Here is a 21,010-nt window from a genome sequence, read left to right on the forward strand (position 1 = left end):
ATTTACCAAAATGGAGTAGGGCCCATTCACGATTCAGTTAAAAACATTGTGTTGTTAAACCAAACAAGAATCGAGACTTGCTTTGATCTTCATTTTTTTAAGTATAGTTGCACAGTAGACGCTATTGTTTTGAAAATGTCTGCACAGCTCTTGTTGGTTTTTGGTGTGTTACTGTTCTTGCCATTTGCTATTGCTTACATAGCATGAAACCCATTGTAATTTACAAGCAGCGTTATTTTGTATCTGTGTGATCTACAGCAGAGCATAATACACTAAGGCTATATTCTAAAGCACACACATGTAGTTGATGTGTAGACATAACATCAAACTGTCAGGCTTATATTTCAACTAGACTGTACATAGTACTGAAACATGTATGCGTAGCAGTAAGCAGAAAAGGGGCTTCAGGTAAAGCAGTCCAAGAAAAAAATATATAGATTATGGTAATTTTTAAAGGTCCCATCATATTAAGGCCAGAGCAAACCATTGTTTTCGTGTTTGATTCATCGGTTGATTAGTTTCTTGATTAATAATTTGTTTTTGAATGATGAAAAATGCATATTGCTGTTTCCCAAAGCCCAAAGTTACAGGCCACAACTCAAAGATACTCAGTGTACTGTCATAGATGACTAAAGACACCAGAAAATATTAACATTTGAGCTGAAATCTGATCATTTGAACAGTCTTCTCTTAAAAATGACTAACCAATAATTGATTATGAAAACTGTTGGCTTCTTATCATTGCAGCGCTATATCACACAATGCCTCGACTGTCTTACAGGGATTTTTTCGTCCGCAGTAGTCCAAGTAGTTTGGCTCATACACCCTTACAATAGTTACCTTATGTACACTTGAGCAAAGAGGTAGTGCATTCTGGGACTGAATGCAGAACCACTTCTGTTCCTGTGGTTTTTTGTGCTTCGTCGGCATTAACAGGTTCAGGAATGGGGCTTTTCTTTTTCTTTTTGTAAAACATTCTATTTTTTGTGGACTGCTTTAGGTTTGCTTGTCTCTTTCTCTTTCAGGTCCTGTGATACAGGTGTTGTTGCCGTCCTGTGACGGATTTTTCCTCTCAGCAGTCGGGTGTAAGGAGGAGAGGAAGCAAAGATGCCAAAACCGGTAAGAGGCTGAAAGGTGATAAATGAGAGTTGGCATACATAAGTCAACTACTATTATCATACCAAGTTGTGGAGAGATACAATACTGAGGGGAGGGGACGGGGAGGCAGGAAAAAACACTTAAGTCAGACCCTTTAACTGTTGAGTTGTTTCCAAGGTGTTAAACAGTAGGCCATATTGCTCAAGATGTTTAAATATGGATCAGAAACCTGAAACTTGTGTGCTGTTCCTCTCTAGTTTGCTTGTATTGACTGACTGCATCACTGCTCTCCAGTTGTCATAATAGTTAGCATGTTCTGCTGCTGAAAGCTACATTTGAGCTTTCTGGGAAGTGGCAGTTTCATCCCCATGGCTGCTCCCACTCCTCATAGGCCTCTTCCAAGTAAACAACAGCCAGAGTGTGAAGTGAACTGCCTGGCCCACAGGCCTTGCAACTGCAACACTGCTGCTATTGTTGCTTAAAGGGTGGAGAGAATGCCAGAGTCCTGGGATGTGAACAACGCCAAAACAAAACCAATTTGATCCAGTCTCTTCATGGCTGTCTGATTCCCACTGGTTATCATGCTGCTTTTTCTTCATAAACTTGGGTAGAAGTCAAGCATACCTCTGGGGAGCTTGCATTTTGCACAATAAGGTAACTCTTTAATTAGCGTTTCTCACATGGAAAGATTTAAATTTCAAGTAGCTAAAGCTTGCATCAGAAAGTTTCCTGGGAACTGTTAAACACGGGCTTCAGGCTTTGCCACAAGTGAAGCACATCCTCTGTCTCGTTCTCTGTGGGGGTGTTTGTGTGTCTGTGTGTGGGGGTGGGGGTGCAGGGGGGTGTTGGGAAACTACAGAAGAGGGACAGCCAGGCACTGATGTCATCCTCCACTTCCCCCTCTTGTCCCCTGAGTCACCAGGGTACCGTCCCAAAAACAGGACAGCGGAGGGCTGGATGCTCTGCTGAGAGTGATGTCTCTGTCAAAGACAATAACTGACAGAGAAAGTACAGATTGTCGCAGGGAGGCACTGACATAATAAACAGAGGAAACAAGAGCAGGGCCCATCTGAAATGACCTTCTCTGTGAGTGATAGCCGAAGCCAAACTTTTGGAAAAGGCCTTTTATGTCTCAGTCACAACTTATCTGTAACCAAGTCACAAAAAAATGGCGAGGTTGAGTAACAAAAACTTTGTGGAGTCAACTGGGAGGGTACTGAGTTGAGCATGTTGTGCTTTTACAGTAACAATCACAACTTTATAGTTTTCAAAATATTTATTTAAAAATGGTTCTGGTTCATAGGAAGCCTTTTGCAGTCGGGTTACATAATGATCAAAATCACACACAAATAAAACCTTTTAACTGTGACATAAATGTGGCTTTTTATTTTTACACAAAAGTGGTTCCTTAACATTTACTTCAAATTTATTTAGTAGAGCTGCAACCAATTAAAAAAAAATGAATGTGAAAATGAATCTGCAGCTGTGTTCATAATTTTATTAATAGTTTGAGTAATTGTTTTGGTTAAAATGCCAAACATACAATAGTTCTTGCTTCTTAAATGTGACCGTTTGCTGCTTCTGTGACAGTTAATTTGAATTTTTCCTTTTTATATAATATTTCTAGACAGGTCAGCCAAAATAAGCCAATTATAGACACCACCATGACCTCTGAGAAAGAGTCACTATTATTTAACATTTCATTGATTAAAAGAAAGAAGAAAAAAAAAATCAGCAGAGTAGTTGAAAGTAATTATAAATGAAATTTTAGTAATCTTGAAGATATTTGGGGTTGTCGCTTTGAACCTGGGCTGCTTCAAAATGAACTCAATATATTTTAAGTGTATAAAGTTAAAAAGATAAATTATAATTGCTCTCACTCCACTTCTTGTTTAAAAAAAAAAAAAAAAGACAGAGCAAGGCTCAAATACAAGTAAGGCTGTCAGTCTATTTTTTTCAAAAGAGTAGCAACATAGCTGTTACATTGCTCTTTTTCCTGACAAAACATGGCTTTTTGAATGTTATTATTGGTTAATTAGTTGATATACACCTATTAATCCGATCTGAAATCCATGGGTGACAAATTGATCATTAATTGGACAATAGCATCCATATCTGATAGCATGAACATCAGTGTGGATAAAGCTAAAACAACAAATGACAAGTAACGTGCTGATGCTCATAACTCCTGACATCACATCCCACACCTACTTGACCCAACCCCTTCTGTTTGGTGCACTCTGTTGGCCGAGGGGCAGGGGGAATTATAAGGTGACGGCACCCCACAGGAAGAGGGCCCTCACTGGTTTCCTAGCTTGTGGCTGTTTTTCCTGTTTGCTGGAGAAGGGGGCCTGCTGTGTACATCAGGGGCCCAAGTCTGAATATCAACATCCTGTCCATGTGGAAATACCGAAGAAGGGTGAAGGTGGTGGAATATTACCAGACGACTGTCAGGGAAGATGAGCATTAAGTTGAGGAATAATAAGAAAAATGACTTAATGATTAATTTGTCTGGATTTGTTGTGTTCAGAAGATGTTGCTCAGTAGGAATTTTAAGGGCCAAGAAAATATAGGTTATTTATGGGAAAGGGAGGAGTTATCGCTTGGCAGCATTAAAACTCTGTTTACCAGTTTTGTTTGACCCTTCACCTCATTTACAATACAAAGCTAGGTCTATAATTAAGTAGAGTAAAGGCTGATTTATGCTTCTGCGACGGACCGACGGCGTAGCTACGTGTAGCCTTCTGCGTCAACGCAGACCCCTACGCCGTAGCCTGACGTGCACACACACACTTTATTATCTCTCTAGTGTATCCTGTAAAAGCACTGGAAACTTTTCAGATTCTGGACCTGACTAACTAGATTTGTTGTCCTCTCATGCAGCACTCACCCCCCCCCCCCCCCCCCCAAAAAGGATGGATGTGTGTGTTTTTGTAGGTAGCAGTGATTCCTCCTTGGCTCTCACTGCTCCTTCCATTCCTCCTTCCCTCTGAAGCCTGCCTCACCCTGCAGGGGGGTTAATCAGGGGGACAGACAGCTGCTTGGAGCCCAGCAGGCTAGATTAGCAGCTCTACTGATTGAAGTATGTGTGTGTGTGTGTGTGTGTGTCTTTCTTAAGGCCTCCCTCAGCAAAGCTCCTCTAAACAGCTTACAGTAACTAAACAGCTGCACATTTAACAAGGGGCCTGTCTGACAGAGGACTCGTCTTTGCAATTGAAATGGAGAGGGGGATTTAGAAACATCCCAAAAGGGCACATGAAAAGGAAAAAAAACATAAAATGTAAATTCTACTACTGAATTTGACACAACTCCCATCTTTTGTAGGCCGCTCTTCTTCACTAGCTTTTCATGTCAGGGCTTTAGCACAGTCTTTAACTAAACTCCTGTATCTTATCTTCAACTGTATCTTGAGGTCTGTTTAGAGATGCTGTGCAAGAACAAGTTTTCATATTGTTGGAGCGGACACAAAGTGTATGTAACCTTCCCCGCTTTATTAATACCTGTTTGATCTAGGAAATGAGAAAAGGAAGGTAGAATACAATGGACTAAATAACATAAATAAACTTAGATGGAGTGCAATTAAACTCCACTTGAGCACAGCATCGTTCACCATCCTCACTTCACTGCTGGCTGCGACTTGTCTTTTTCCACACACATGTGCATGCTTGGTCTGACTCGGTGCATCAGACCAGCACTGCAGGGATTTGCATCTCCGTTACATCAGGGCTTCACACTTGAAAGTGTCTCTTTAACACGCACGTCTTGAGTCGGTCAACTTTCAAAAGCACAGTGTTTATTTAAGTTCCCGGCCAGTCCCCCGAAAAATGATTTGTTTCACTGTTTAGTATTTGATCCGTCCAGTGAATCATTTTATCTCTTTTCAAGCTAGAGGAGGGCTAAACCGGAACTTAGCCGGCTCATCGCTGAATGATGACAAAGCCCATCTGACGTCATGCAACCAGCTTGGAGACGGGTCAGGTGCGCTTTGACCCGACTTCAGATATGGTGTGTCTTAGGTGTGACTCAGCACAACTAACGGTGCGTTTTAAACTGATCATGGAAATGTAAATCAGTGCGGCGTGGTTTGGTTCAGTGCAGCCAAAAGTGAACTGATACAGCTAAAAGTATGAGACCAAATTCCTGTTTTGTGTTGAGTATACGGCTGACTTCACCTGTTAGTTTTGAAATAGAGTAAATTGGTCCTTTAAAAACTGTCACATTGCCCAGTCAGAGTGTCTAATGTCACCAGACAGACAGTGTTGTATAAGGACAGCCTTACAAAAGTCGTTCCTTGGAGACTTCTCCGTTGTCGGAGTGTGTGATTAGCTGTGTCAGTGGCTCGGCATGTTGTTGTCCCTGTTCTCCTCCCCCTCTCTCTGCAGGAGAGAGAGGATTAGCTGACCGTCTGCTCCACACAGGATTCCACCTCTCTTCACTCTGGGTTGGCTATGTTTTGGCAGAGACCCACACACACGCACACACACACACACTCACACGCATGCAGCATAAAGGTTGGCTCTTCACAGCTGATTGCTGATGGCAGGCGGGCCCCACACAAACACAGGGGAAGGGACATTCAAGGCCGGTCACTTGGAAACCTCAGCTCAGCACTACATTCTCCATAACTACTCCCATCTCAAAAAGTCAATGAGGCAGCTACTGTTGAAACGAACACAAAGTCTTAATTCATCCCCCAATGAACCATGAACAGGTTATTTTGTCGCCCTGGCTCTGAGTAGATGAAGATGTTGTCCCAGTTAAATTTTGCCTTAGTTGGCATTTGTGCGTTGCTCTTCACAAAAAGCACAAGGATTAAGGTGGAGGTCTGTCTTTCTTTTAACTTTAAGAGTCACTGAGGACAATGGGTATATGCGTTACATATGACGCTATGTTCCAGTCCAAATCTGAAAAGAGCACAAGTTTAATGCCATAATTACAATTTTATATGAGATGCAGGACCAGACACTTGTAACCCAGATATTTATTTAAGTGTAGCAGATTTCTACCCTTTGTCCCTTTAGCAGCTGTAACTTTTAGTGGCTCTCATTAGAGGTTTATTTGACAGAGGAGCACAAGACCACAGTCTCTACTCCCTGCCAGAGACCTACCAGCATCAAAGTTAACAGTAAAAGTTAGTGAACGATTCTTTTCTGAATGCTTTTTTTAGTTAGTCATGTCATATTTTGTGTGTGGGAAACACAAAACATAGTGTCAAAAGAGAAGGGCGGAGGCGAGGTGTTAACACTTGCCACCTCTGTTAAACGATTTTCCGGTATTGGTTCCTCTTGGTTAAAAGTTTTATATTGTCCTGTGCCAGAGGCTTGCTGTAGATGTATGAAGTGTGGAGCTGTGTCCTAATCAAGGCGTCTAATGAAAGTTCACACAGCTACATTTTTGTTCAAATACTTTTTCACATTAGTTTATCAGTGGTTTATAATTGGATTAACATTAACCCTTAACCTGTTTTTGTACTTTTAAATATCTGAATCTAAGCAAAACTAAACAGGATAAAGAGCTAGTGTTCTACTATTTTAATTGTATCCTTCATCCATCCTCATTGAAAAGATGTAGACAGGGCAGTGTTGAAATAAGCAGCTGATGTTATTGGATGCTAGCTTCATCAGTGTAGAGTGCCTACAAAGCTGGACTCTCTTCCATATAGCACCTTATCTATAACTCCTAGAAATCTTCCTAAAAACTAAACTACACACAGCCCACAGCTGTGCTTACAATGCTAGCCATGCCAGCTAGCTGTTAGCCACCGTGCAGGCTGGTAAAATGGTTCCATCGCATCTCTTTGTATTCGCTGGTTGTGTTGGAGCCTCCATGTGAGACACTTTGGTCAGAAAATGTATTTAAAGTGTATTTAAAACTTATTTCGGGGCTGTGCTCACTGTCAGTCCTGCTAAGAGTGAGTTTGATTCTCAACCCTACTTGCTTGATCTTTGTGAAAACAGCCCCCAGATCCAGGAAGACCACTAAAACTGTGGATGGTGAAGAAAAGAAGAAGAAATTCCATATATGTCTAAAGTATCTGAGAAACACACTAAGACAGAAACTGGTCCACTCGAAAGACTGCACTCCTTCACACAAGATAAGCAATCTAGTGTATGTAGTATAATTCATTGAGGAATGCACAGACTTGTACTAAATAACCACTAAGTGAATGCATGGCTCAATACAGGAGGGCCTACTCCTCAGGTCAAGACTCTGCAGTTTATAGCGTACATATTTTGAACAGGGAGGACAGAAGGTTTGAAGGAGGAGTGAAGGAGGTGATCTTTGTCAAAGTAGAGAAATCATCCCTCAACAGAAGAAGAGAAGTACACTACAACCCCGCTTATTACAACACTGTCCTTTCATCCCTTTCCCAGGAGACTTAACAACCATTTATATTTGGCGTCATGTGACAACTCCAGTGACAGTCTTTTACACTCGGCCTCCGGTGATTCCAATAACGAATGTCGTTAAGACAGCCAGGAGCACTAACGAACCAAGTGGTATCATGTTAATGAGAAAGTACTTATTTATGCAACTATATAACTATTTTAGACAAGCTTAAATCATAACATCTTTTTTCTTTTTTCTTTTTTACACATCTTTAAAGAAATTTGTTGATATTTTAAATCAAACTGTCTAAATTTCAGCACTTAACTGAATGCAGGTACATCTCCTGTTATGCTAGAAGCACTTATGACAGAATTTCACCTTTAATTGCTTGTAAAAACATCTTTAGGTAAAGCTGTTGCCCAAGCAGATGGCTATATTGTAATGTGGGTGAATTTCCCAGACATGGATTAAGCTTGATCTTGACGTGGCCTAAAAATAAAACGCCTTAAACATGCCACAGAGATTTGTTGCCAATGAGACTAAATATTGATTTCAATGCACCAACTGAATTGACTGAAGGCAAAATACAATCATGTAATCAACCTAAACAGGTTAGATTTGAATCTCTTTTTAATTGTATTTTTTAATGTTTCCCATTTTTACTGTTTTAATTGTACTTTTTTCCTTTGTTTTATAATTGGGTTTTATTTGTATGTTTTTATACTTCTAATTCTTACTGTTAAATCATCTGATATTTTATGTAAAGCACATTGAGTTGCCCCTGGACTATAACGTAGTCCTTTTTAGATGAGGTAATAATAATAATCACAGTGACAGGCCATGCAGGAGTGTTCATGTGTGTGGAGAAAGTGCTGCAACTTTTCATGGGTAATTGATGAGACGGCGTTAGAGGCAGATACATTGTGGTCTAATGCTTCACATAGTACAGTGGTAGTCCGGGTATGTTACTATGTAGATACAAGTTTCATGGATTATTCATTGCAGGGATATTGAGAGAAACAGAGATGGATGAGTGCAGGGGAGACTGTGAAGAAATATTGAGAGGGGCGTGGGAGACATGTGCAAAGTAAGCACTCTTGAGGTTGTCTATATAATTGCAGAAGGGAAATGGGATTGTTCATTGCCTCACTTTGTTGTGTCCTCTTCTTTTTTGGATGGTTGACTCATGTACAAATCCCCTTGCTGTAACTTTAATCTCAAAAGAAGCACAGCCCAGATCATCTCTCTGGCTTCCTGTTGCGCTCTATCTCCCCTGCTCTCTGCATGCACTCTTGCTAAACGTTTTGGTTTTGCACTCTGTCGCTCTTGCCGCTCATTTTGCTCTTTGCCCTGCATCTTTTGTGGCTTCTTTTTTTTCTTATGTTGTTAACCACCTCTGAGGCAGTGCACAAACTCAGTGTGGGTGGGTGGTGGAGGATGTCGGATGCCTCAGAGGTCAGCGCTGATCTATTGTCATCAGCTGCTGCTACTTTTTCTTCTACTTGTTCAATCAGTGCTGCTTAATAAGTCACAGCCAATGAGTTGAGTTGTATCCTCTCCTCTGCCCCAGCAGTGAATTGTATGTGAGTAGCAGGCTGCCACAAAAGGTGGGGCTTAATCGTCCTGGCAGGGTGTTGAGAGCGTAGGATGGAAAGAGAGAGTGAGAGCAAGCAGTCTGCACAGTTCTTTCACTAAAGTTGGGTTTGGATTGAGGGAAGTAGACACATTCCTCACATACTGAGCAGACATTCTTCCATTTCTCCTCTGTAGGAATTCTGTAATTTCCTGGAAGATCGACCAAGGAAGACAGCAGCACTCACACGTTGTCAAAAGATCAAAAACTGTACTTTTCTGTGTTGGTACATGCATTCCATACCCTGCAATATAGACAATTCACACCTACCTGTTGTATTGTCAGATAGAAATTGAGCCAGAGGATTAAAGTCTAAATTTCTCTCTCTGACTTTGGCAATGGTTTGTATCCATAGATGACATGTGTTGGAAGTCTTAAGCCTATGGGTTGAGGCACTGGCCATGAATCACAGTGTCCCTGTTTTGCATCTGGCTGAATAAAACCTTTTTGAAGTTCCTCATTCCCCACGAACCCTCACCCCTTTTTTCATGTCCTCTGTCTGTCTCACTAGGTTGAACAAGATGTGGTAAAGCTTATTGAGATTAACATTTTGATCACACTTACATACATCAATAACACTTAAATAACAAAATACAATAATGTGCATTTCAGAAACCCTTTTTTTTTCGATTATGGAAAAGAGTTTTGTAACTAGAAAAGACAGGCTAAGATGTATTTCATGTTCCATTGGGAAATCACTGCTTCTCTAATTTAGCAAACAAAGTAAATTTCTTGTTTTTTGTTTGTTTTTCAGATCAATGTCCGTGTGACCACCATGGATGCAGAGCTGGAGTTTGCCATCCAGCCGAACACTACAGGAAAACAGCTCTTTGATCAGGTCAGCATGAAATAACTACAAATGTGATTTTTTTGTTTTGTTTTTTGTCTTTTTGCTTGACAACAAGCAATTGGTATTAAAAGTTGGCTTTGGGTAGCTACTATATTTACCACAGTTGTATGTACACAGTTTTTCTATTTAGAAAAAGACATTTCGGTGTGCTCACTTGGGTTTCATCCTTGTCCCTCATAGTATCATAGAGTTTGGACTCAAAAACAGCAAAAGCTTCTTCACCCTCATTTTAGGTTTGTTCATTAGAAAGTTTACTATCTTTACAGATCATGTAAACATGGCAAAGCATTTTAGGTTTTTCATATTGTATATCAGTAATGATTTGAAGCACTGAACTGTTAGTTTGTGAAGTAAAGCTGGATGATTCTGATCCGTTAAAATGATGTAAGTAGGAGTCCTGGTGGTGGAGTGGTTTATCCTATGTAGTACAGGCCAGAAGCGTTTACTGTATGTCACCACCGTATATGTAGTTACCTGTTTTGTTCCTGTCTATACTGTCAGTTATCAAATAATGGCAAAATACCATAAAATGCTTAATTTTGTTTTGTTCTCAGGTGGTGAAGACGGTGGGACTGCGGGAGGTTTGGTTCTTTGGCCTACAGTATGTGGACAGTAAGGGCTACATCACATGGCTCAAACTCAATAAGAAGGTCAGTCTCCCTCTGGTTAAATGTTCACTCTTTTATGGTCTTCTTCCTTTTTCCATCTCTCTGTCTCCTTTTTTTTCATGCTTCTTCAGTGTCCCTCTCTTGAGCTTTCATTCTCATTTTATCTGTTTGCTTTTCATCTAGTGTCTGGGAAATGCCTAGAAGCTCTGCTGTGGTCTCAAGCCTCAGATGTGCTCTTTTAACAGGCTTCCTCTCTCACTGAGGCCAACACCCTGCAGCCTTAACACCCCTGCTATTACTGTGTGTGTGTGTGTGCATGACAGAAAATTCCCCTTATACTCAACAAGTGTGTATGTGCACGAGTAGAGGGAGACAAAGGGAGATGGTGAGAGAGGCAAGGGCTAGAGAAAAAAATTGACAGAAAATTCCCCTTATGTTGGAGTGCAGTGAAACCCAGACACAGATGTGTCAGTGTAAGGCCTTCCAGCCAGTGTGGACGAGTGCAGCGCTGTCTGTGTCTAATGCGACAGGGTTTTTTTCCAAGTAATGAGGCTCCAATGGAAACTTTGTGTGTATGAGTCGACTCTGCACATATGTACATCCCAGCACACAAGAATATGTCCCTAGATATCAAAAGGATCTGCTCTGACTGGCAATTACCAGATTAAAGTGTGTGCAGTGTTATGTGATAAATTTGCTCATTTAGTCCAGTCTCTTAAGGTGCTTTGATATGGATAAAAGAATTAATGAAAAGGATGACCCCTTTTTTCCTTTGAGGCGATTCAATGATATTTAGTTGTGACACTGTTTTTAATTTACTGATTCATAGATAGATGGATGGATGGCTAATGGTGGTGTTTTTATTCTGCAGGTGACCCAGCAGGATGTTAAGAAAGAGAACCCTCTGCAGTTCAAGTTCAGAGCCAAGTTCTTCCCCGAGGATGTCTCAGAGGAGCTAATCCAAGAGATCACCCAGAGACTCTTCTTCCTGCAGGTAACTATGGCGCTTTTCCACTACACAGTTCCAGCACGACTCGACTCGAGGTTCCAAGCGAGCCGAGCCGATACTAAATGTGACGTTAACAGACTGCCGGACAATGATTGGTCAGAAGAGTTGTCGCTGGAAGAGTCATGAGCCGTCCCACACAAGAATCAATATAATAAGTTGCATTTGTTTCCTTCTTTCCTTCCTGTCCTGCCAGGTGAAGGAGGCCCTCCTAAACGATGAGAACTACTGTCCCCCAGAGACAGCTGTGTTACTGGCATCATACGCTGTCCAGGCCAAGTATGGGGACTACGGAAAAGATGTGCACAAGCCTGGGTACCTCACCCATGACAGACTGCTGCCTCAGAGGTACACCCACACAAAATATGTCTCAAGCTGTATGGCTCTGGCAGAGAAAAATATGTGCTACGCACTGTGGGAGGTGTCACTGTAGATTTCACACGCACTCAAGGTGTGACGAAAACTGGAACATACCTTGTTCCCTGTTGGAATTTTCTATGATTTCCTTCAGAGGAAATAATTCAGTACTATTCAACATTCCTTAAAGTGAAGTCATTGTGTCTGCGTTTGTGTGTGTAGAGTCCTGGAGCAGCACAAGCTGACCAAGGAGCAGTGGGAGGACAGGATACAGACTTGGCATGAAGAACACAGAGGAATGCTCAGGTATGTGTCAAACTTTTCTCATCATGTTGTCTACTTGTAACCTCTTGAAGTGAGACAAAGGCATGCTTGGACTTGTCAAATTGGGACATGGAAGTATGTCATCGTCTGTGGAAGGCTGAACAATGCCAAATGTTTCCACAGTTGATACAAAAATGTTGACAAACCTTTTATTAGAATTTGTGATTTGATTGTAAGATGCAGCAGCCATTTGTTTTATAAATTAAAAAATACTACACCTACATAAATAATTGCATAGATTGGATTCTCTTTATTTACGTAATGGTAGATATCTGTACATTTTTCTGATAAACCTTTCCTCCTCCCTAGAGAGGACTCAATGATGGAGTATCTTAAAATCGCCCAGGACTTAGAGATGTACGGAGTCAACTACTTTGAGATCAAAAACAAGAAGGGAACACAGCTGTGGCTGGGTGTGGACGCCCTTGGCCTCAACATCTATGAACACGAAGACAAGTAAGGCATACACACATACACACATACACACTCATATACAAGTTATGTATCATTCTGGGGGAAAAAATGAAAATTCATCTTAGTCCAATACAATATTGCTTTTCTTAGCCGGACAATGAGGAATGTTTGGAGTTGCCATTAAGTCTGAGAAATGTTTCCACCTTTGATATGTTTGCCCCAAAAATGAAACATATCGTAAGACAGTTGCTTGCAAGGGGCTCAGTGCTGTGGTTTTACAGTTGGTTGCTTAACAGGGGCATACCTGATTTAGAAGTGGAAGCTGAAGACACAGTGTGTCATAACCAGAAGGGCTGGTAGTTGTTTGTCAACGCATGTTGTCACAATAGTGTCCGTTATACTCACCAAAGCTTATTCATTATTATCAATATATTCTTATTAATCTGCATAGAAAATAAAAAATCAGTATTGGATAAATATTTGCAATCTTGTGATATTATTGCTGTCATAAGTATATCACAACATTACTATTTTGTCACTTTTTGAGAAACTCAAAGCCAAGAGATATTTTTAGAAGTGAAAATTGGAGAAAGGGCGAGATGAGGGGTGGGAAAGGAAGACTGTGTCTGTCCATTGTAGGAGAGTCTTTCCTGTCCTCCCTGGTCAGAGTTTTTCGCCTTTTGTGGACGAAAGGATAGATGTAATCGCAACTCCTGTAGCATTTCCTCTGTTCTCTCAGCCTTGTCCTTCCTGTCTGTTATCTTGGGTCATCACAGCTGCTGTCCTTCCTCTCTTGTCCAGGTGACAAGGGAAGAAGGCAAGGGATAGTTTTTTTCTCTCTCCCCCTAGCCATCAACCCCCTCATTATCACTTTATCCCTTTTCTTTCATTCTTTGGTCCTCCTTCATTAGAGAACATCCATTATACTTGTAATTCTTGGCAGAAGGTGATATTGATATCCAGCTTCTTCTCATCACTGCCACAAGCTACTCTTACAGGCTTTACTGAAAATCTACAAGAGGAAATTGAAAAAGACTATTCAATCTAATAATTTCCTGTAAGGTGGCCTGTCTATACCAGACACCATCTGCTGGCTGAAATGTATACAGCATTCTGCACCAATCTGTCTGACATCCTATACTATGTGTACTTGCATGAGGTGGATGGAGTTAGAGGTGACAACCTTAACCACAATTTTATTACCTTTTTTTTCAGGTTGACACCAAAGATTGGCTTCCCCTGGAGTGAGATTCGAAACATCTCTTTCAATGACAAGAAGTTTGTCATCAAACCTATTGACAAGAAAGCACCTGTGAGTGTCAAATTCATCAAAAGTAGAGAAAAATCAACACACATCTTACTGTCAGTTTCATGTAGATGGTCAACATGCCCTGCTGAAACATTTCTCTTCTTCTCTTTAAAAAAAAAAAAAAAAACACATGCAGGACTTTGTGTTTTATGCCCCAAGACTGCGCATCAACAAGCGAATCTTGGCGTTGTGTATGGGTAACCATGAGTTGTACATGAGGAGGAGAAAGCCTGATACTATCGAGGTGCAGCAAATGAAGGCTCAGGCCCGGGAGGAGAAGCACCATAAACAGATGGAGAGGTACAGCAGAAGAACACGAACACTTACATTTACATTTTGTACCTAAGGTGATGGAAAAGCCTTCTGAAATTTAAATAACTTCTCTATTGTAGATCAGGCAAGTTTTTGGAACATAAAATGGACTGTCCAAAGTTTTGCAGATCATATAAAATGTATAGATTTTTTAAAAAGTATTGAACTTAATTGTTTTTAAGTATTTTTTACAAGTGCACCAGGCAAAAATGAGGCCTGTCTGTTCCAATGTTTCAAATTTAAAATCTGACAATAATTTAAAATATCAAAAAATAATCAATGCTTTTGAGAATACATAAATATGTGCAAACATTCCAATTGAATGTTAAAGTGAAATTGTTACCAAAAAGTAGCTGCTGATAAAGAGAAGTAACCTCTAGAGCTTCTCCACTGGAGGGCAGACTTTCCTCTTTACACACATGGAGGCAGAAGGAGTGTATTTTTAGTCAGTTCAAAAGGCTTCAGCTAAGCCGTGTTTCAAGTCAGAATAAGGACATTTGATTTGTTTTAGTGAAATGTTTAACCCTTTCTCTCTCAAAGATTTTCCTGTAATATGAAACATGTAATCAAAAAACTTTTCAGGGCCCAGCTGGAAAATGAGAAGAAGAAGCGAGAGCATGCGGAGAAAGAGAAGGAGAGGATAGAGCGCGAGAAAGAAGAGCTCATGGAGAGGCTGAGACAGATTGAAGAACAGACAATGCGAGCCCAGAAAGGTGTGCATTTTTCTTTTTATCCATCCATCTGTTCACTTACCTTTGCTGCTGCCTCCCTCTTGTCTCTGTCTGTCTGTCAGTCAAATTGGAGAATCTCTGTAGCACTGTGAGTCAGGGCCAGTCATATTTATCACATTTGTATCATCTGATCTTGTGTGCTGGGATGTAATTGGACTGAAGCCACTACAGTTTGTTTTTTATTTATTCAATTAAAATAAGATTAACATGTCACATGGCATTTGGCAGTGTTGCTGCCAAATGCCATGCTGTTGCCATAATAAACAAATAATTCTTTATGTATGTATGTGTCTTGATGAACAGTGTCTGACTCGACTGCTGTTGTGAATCCTTCTGTTTTTAAGGTGAATGTACATGAAATCCCAGCAGAAAGATGAAAGTAGAAACCATGTGTAACATGCATGTGTGTCCGCCCTCTCACAGAGCTGGAGGAACAGACTCGCCGGGCCTTGGAGTTGGAGCAGGAGAGAAGGAGAGCGAGGGAGGAGGCAGAGAGGCTGGAGAGAGAAAGGAAAGCAGCTGAGGAGGCCAAGGCTGAGCTGGCAAAACAGGCCGAAGACCAGCAGAAGAACCAGGAACAGCTGGTGCGTGTCTTTGTTTGACTAATGGTTTGAGCGATTCCAGGCCGGCATAATTTGTATATTTAAGTGTACACGTGACAGCAGGATTTCTATTTCATTGCAGGCTTCTGAACTGGCTGAATTCACAGCAAAGATAGTTCTCCTGGAAGAAGCCAAGAAAAAGAAAGATGAGGAGGCCACAGAATGGCAGTCTAAGGTACAACACCCTTTATACCCTCTATACTTCATTGTGTAGTTTTTGATCAAACATTAGATTTGTAAAATACAAACACTTGGAAATGTTCCCAACCACGGCATAAATGGAGTCACTTTTCATTAAAGTATTTTTGGGGGGTATTTCAAGCCTTTATTGTAGACAGTGGAGAGATGATAGAAAGTACCCATTGGGACGACTCAAACCAGGGGAGTTTCAGTCTTCATTTTAACCTCTAAGATTTAGAGGCACCCCAGGAATTAGTTTGATAGGAAATTATGAATTATTTCACATCTTAAAGTGTTTGTAAGAAACTGTGTGGTGTGTTCATCTACTAACAGAATTAATGTTGACTGTGTTTAAAATGTAAACATTATTGTTGTATAAAAATTGGATGACCTACCGCTCTCTCTCTCTCTTTTTATGAGCACTGCCCAGTCTAAGCTTTTAGTCACTGCTGATCAGGGCTGTGGGAGGCAAATTACACCCTGTACTATATTTATACCATGTACATTGGAATATTGTGTGGGCAGTCACTGTGTAATTAACAGCAGATTTGTTTACATTCAGTTAAGTCTACACTGATCAGCATCTTTCACTCTCTTGTCTGGTCTGAAACTGGTGTTCATCTCTTGTCTTATTCTCTCCATCTCCCCACCTCCTACCGCAGGCTCTGTCAGCGCAGGAGGACCTAGAGAAGACCAAGGAGGAGCTGAAGACCGCGGTAACAGTGGTGCCAGCTCCTCCAGGCGGCAATGCTGAGCATGACGAGCAGGATGAGAACCATGCAGAAGCCAGCGCTGAGCTCTCCAATGATGGCGTCAGCCAGCTAGATCTGCGCAGCGAGGAGGAACGCGTCACCGAAGCTCAGAAGAATGAGCGGGTGAAGAAACAGCTGCAGGTAAGAGCGGGGTGGGAAAACCCGTTAGGACGGGACCTTGAGAGCCTAATTTAGCCTGCCAAGCAAAGTTTTACGTTTAAGGACGATATCAAAACTTTTGACGTAAGTTATTTGACAAAATAATAACTACTTTTCCCAAGCTCAAGAACTTTCACGCTCAATTTAAGCTTCATTTAAAGTCTAATAAGAATAAAAACATGAATTCACCATCAAATAAATGATACCCACATGTGGCGAGCAACCTGACGCTGAAATGACGTCTAAAAGTTTTATCTTGTTACTTTCAATTAACCGCAAGAGATTTGCGTCTCTCAAACATAAATAACAACTAGATATTATTTTCTAACAGCAGTTTTCTTGCAAAGAAGAAACACCGGTCAGGCAATGGCATATAAGGGTAAGATAAGGCATACTTCTCTGTCCATTCTTCTTTATACTCCTGCTTTTAACAGGAGTATATGTGCTGGCTTAGGCTGTAGCCTGGCTTTAAAGCAGCCCTACAGGTAATTGATCAAACTTAAAAATATCCAATCCCTCCATATGTAACATAACTTTAAATATGTTAAAGGGGCTGTAGATCTAAGCTGGGCTACTGCATAGGCCAGGACTTGTACTGAAGCTATGGCAAGAAGAAATAAATCAACTATTTAAAAAAAAAAAATAATCTTGAATTTAAAAAAAAAAAAAAAAAATCAAACGAAATAATTGACATACAGGCCTGTGTCTCTACTGCGCCTGTAAGCTTACGTTGGTCAGTGGACTGTGCTAAAAACTGGCCTATGGCGCTGACCAGACCTATGTAACTGCTGACCCCTACTTGAGGGTTCAAAATGAGTTAAACCTCTGCACCTCATCAAGGATTTGTTTGCTCTGCGAACACTAAACTCGTTTTAACACACAGATAGCCAGAGGCTGTGGAAAGTGGCTTTGTTGTGCTCGCAAGCCTTCATGATAATCAGATGTTTACTTTTAAAATGATTGAGGCATATTTTCCCCTATTTTCTCTTCCGCAACTGTGTCCTGTTTCTTTGTTTTTCACTCTTCTCCTCCTTCTCCCCATGCCCCTTCATCACCCTGCTTTTTCCCCCCTTTCTTTTTCTATTTTTCTCTTTGCTTCTTTTCTCCGCCCCCTTTTCCCTGTCCTCTTCCTCCTCCTCATCAAACTCTTATCCTTTCTTCTCTTTGGTCTTCCAGACGTTAAGTTCAGAGTTGGCGGAGGCCAGAGATGAAACCAAGAAGACACAGAATGATGTCCTACACGCCGAGAACGTGAAAGCAGGCCGAGACAAATACAAAACGCTGCGTCAGATCCGACAGGGCAACACGAAGCAGCGCATCGATGAGTTTGAGTCCATGTGAGAACAGGACCTCTGTCGCAGTCTTGTTCCTGAACTTTCCCCTCAACGGCTGCTCGCTTTTCATGGACAACAGATGCTACCGTGCTCGAGTCCTCCTCAACACCTTCATTCCCAAACCAGGCAATCTTGAGAATTCATCTCATCAAACTTTGCCAAAGTCCTGTCCCACATCTCCGCTCGGAAACTTACAGGTATTTCCCTGAGATGGAGCTGCCTACACGCCACTCTGAACAAGCAAACTATCATCCTACTAATTTATAATCTGTAAATTCAGGAGGAAAGAAAAACTATTCAACTAAAATGGAAGCAATTGGATTGTTTTATTTTGAGCAAGCATGGCCATAGAAAGCTACTTTTGTTGTTTTTTTCTGTTTGTATTTGCTTGACCACTTGTATGCAAAGCCTTTAGTATGATTCCATGTCTTCAGTTAAAAATTACCTTTTCTTTCCTTGTTTTTAAGTTCTTCTCTTCTGCTTTTGTTTGACTCGTTTTATTGATAACGCCCTTCTTTTTAGTTGTCTGTTATACACAATGAGGTTGGGTTTAGTCCCAGGCTATGAATAAGGACTGGAGTTTCGGGATAAAAATTAGGTTGTTATGTTTCTTCAGTGTCAAAGTTCTGCTATGTTACATCATGTCAACATATCATACAGTAGATATGCTAGCCATTACTCTATTTAATCAATTCCAACCATAGGTTTATATAAAAATTACACTGCAGTATTTTAATAGTTTTATTTCAGGCGGAAAATCAAGAATATGAATATTTTCAGATTTTGAAGAAAGTGAATTGACCCCTATAGGGAAAAGAGCCACCCATCTTGTCTCACGGCAGGTTTTGATGATCGAATGTAGCAAAGGTAACAAAGGGAAAGTGTTTTTTACATGCAGAGGTGATAGAATAGCATGTTAATGAGCTTTTGCCACTGAGCGATCGCCCTCGAGCTTGAAAGTGTTATGAAGATAAGCTAATTTTGTGTGTGTGTGTTTTCCAGTTGCATCCCAGTGTTTCACACCCAGTCACTATAGATGGTTTTCTCTGCCTACCAGCTCACAGAGGAATCCAGGGTATTAAATCGACAGACAGAAGAACAGATAGATGAGTAATGAGTCCAGCCTGTTTCTCTGTCTGTCCAACAGTATGAGTGTGTGTGTGTGTCTGTGTGTGTGTGCATGCGAGAGAGAGTGAGAGCATGTGTACAGATGTGGAAGCTGGCAACTCTCTGGCCGGGGAGCTTATGAAAACATCAGTCCCAACCCGGGACAAATCTCTACCTCAGTAATGTTAGCAGTGGTGACTGACAGTCAAACACTCAGGGTGCCCCCCCCCCTTTCCAAAATAAAAAAATACGGTCATGCTTTTATTGGGTTGCTGTTACATCCTTGGGCGTTGCTCCTGCGCAGGCTATGTTTTGCCAGAGCTCAGTTGTTTTGTGGCTGTTTTGTTGGGAAGGATATCAAGAGAAAACATACCTACTAAAGTGAGATCTAGGTTGAAAGGTGTTAATTCCTACATTTGAAGCTAGTGGTTTTCCCTGCTCCCGGCCTTGCTCAGATACTTTGAGTCATTCAATAAAAATCCCAAACAATGAGGAAGATGAATTTAAATAATGCTGCAAACATGAGAATGTTTACTGTGTGTGTGTGTGTATACAGGCCATTTTCAGAAGAAGCTGGGTCACTCTGATTCTCTGAGGGGGTCCTTGTGAAACGTTTGGGTTCCTAGGAGCCATGAGTTGTTGATGGTGACAGACCTCTTTAAATAATAAGGCTTTCTTGTAAAACAGCCTTCAAAGTCTAACCAGAACTTGTCTCCTCTGTTACAATTTTACTTTAAGGAGACAGTTTGCAGACCTGCCACGGCTTCCTGGGATTGAGAAACTTGTGAATTAATAAAGAGATGAGTTATTTGTAATGTGAAGGGACCCCGCTATAGTGAAAAGTGCAAATCTCTCCAGAGTCAAATGGAGAATTGGCCAATTCCCCTAAAATCTTTTTTTTTAAACTCATTTAAAAAACATCCTTTATGCTCAGACAACAAATCCACTCCACCTTTTTGTAGGGTGGAAAACATGTCCCAGGGTGCATTTTTGAAATGAGTAAACCTTTTTTTTTTCTTAAATTAACAATATGATGAAAAATGTTTATTGTATTTGTTATGCTTTACATGACAGCTGGTATACGTTTTTTTATTTTTATATAGTTTTAAAGTTAAAGCACTTGTATGAAACAAGACACTGAACGCCTGCCTTTTTGAGTTTAACTTCAGTGTCCATTGCTAGTGTTGTGTTTGCCATAGCAGGTGAAAAAAATGACCCTGTGCTTCCAGCTCATATTATTGTATTGTGTTCAAAGACCCTAAACCAGCAGCACGCATCACTATACTGGACCGCTTCATTGGAGGGGAAAACTCTTCTTGACACGTCCACACACCCCCACGTTCAAGCTGCAAGGCTTCAGTTAGATTCGGTTTTTCTTCCCAGCAGAATGTTTTTGGCCTGCCTGTCCCCTCCAATGAAGCCAGCGTCTGTGATGATGCCTGCTCTGGCACCAGCTGTCACGTTTTGCTGTTTCTTCTGTTTCGTCGTTTTCCTAATGTTCATGTTAGTATTCTTTAAGATAGAAGGCACAGATGGATTGCAGTCCATTTCATTGGTTCACAAATAAAAGTTTTAAATTTTGAACGTGTTTTGACTCTTGTTTGTTGTGTTAAAAGGCTTAATCTTAACACCAAAGTTCACTTATATCTTTTACCTGAATTTACAACAGGTGTCATCACTTGATCTAAGTGTGGTCTTCAGTCATGTGGGTCATATAAGGGGAAGAAACAATAAACCTTCTAAATGTGTGGGTTTTTTTCTAATCTACGTAAAATACCTGAAATATTATTATATATTTGTTATTTGTTACTTTTTTGAAGTGCCACAGTGCATGATCAAGTCTTCAGGTTGTCTTGGGTTTGAGCAGTCTCTCCCATCCTTCTTTGAAAAATCCTTTCAAGCCT

At 40.8% G+C, this 21,010-nt stretch overlaps 1 protein-coding gene across 2 annotated transcripts; it reads left to right on the forward strand.

The window, feature by feature from the left end:
* Window positions 1-1,016: 1,016 nt before the first annotated feature.
* Window positions 1,017-20,679, forward strand: LOC128354138 (radixin-like). 2 transcript variants are annotated; one of them, XR_008320964.1, is made up of 15 exons: window positions 1,031-1,119; window positions 9,816-9,899; window positions 10,466-10,561; window positions 11,391-11,513; window positions 11,722-11,873; window positions 12,105-12,188; window positions 12,516-12,662; window positions 13,836-13,932; window positions 14,066-14,229; window positions 14,824-14,954; window positions 15,396-15,556; window positions 15,657-15,749; window positions 16,417-16,647; window positions 17,842-18,523; window positions 18,580-20,679. XR_008320964.1 is itself a non-coding variant. In XM_053314395.1 (14 exons), the coding sequence occupies exons 1-14, from the start codon at window positions 1,108-1,110 to the stop codon at window positions 18,004-18,006; spliced, it is 1,740 nt and encodes a 579-aa protein (XP_053170370.1). In that variant the 5' UTR covers window positions 1,017-1,107; the 3' UTR covers window positions 18,007-20,679. The 2 variants fall into 2 exon arrangements, 1 of the variants encoding a protein (XP_053170370.1); XM_053314395.1 differs by having other exon boundaries at window positions 1,017-1,119; window positions 17,842-20,679.
* The last annotated feature ends 331 nt before the right edge of the window (window positions 20,680-21,010 follow it).

Source organism: Scomber japonicus, chromosome 24 (assembly GCF_027409825.1).
Source record: "Scomber japonicus isolate fScoJap1 chromosome 24, fScoJap1.pri, whole genome shotgun sequence".
Classification (NCBI taxonomy): domain Eukaryota; kingdom Metazoa; phylum Chordata; class Actinopteri; order Scombriformes; family Scombridae; genus Scomber; species Scomber japonicus.

Coding starts and splice junctions, on each gene's coding strand:
- LOC128354138 (XM_053314395.1), top strand. Junction 12,663..13,835: donor ATCTATGAACACGAAGACAA/GTAAGGCATACA, acceptor CTTTTTTTTCAG/GTTGACACCAAAGATTGGCT. Junction 14,230..14,823: donor CACCATAAACAGATGGAGAG/GTACAGCAGAAG, acceptor AAAACTTTTCAG/GGCCCAGCTGGAAAATGAGA.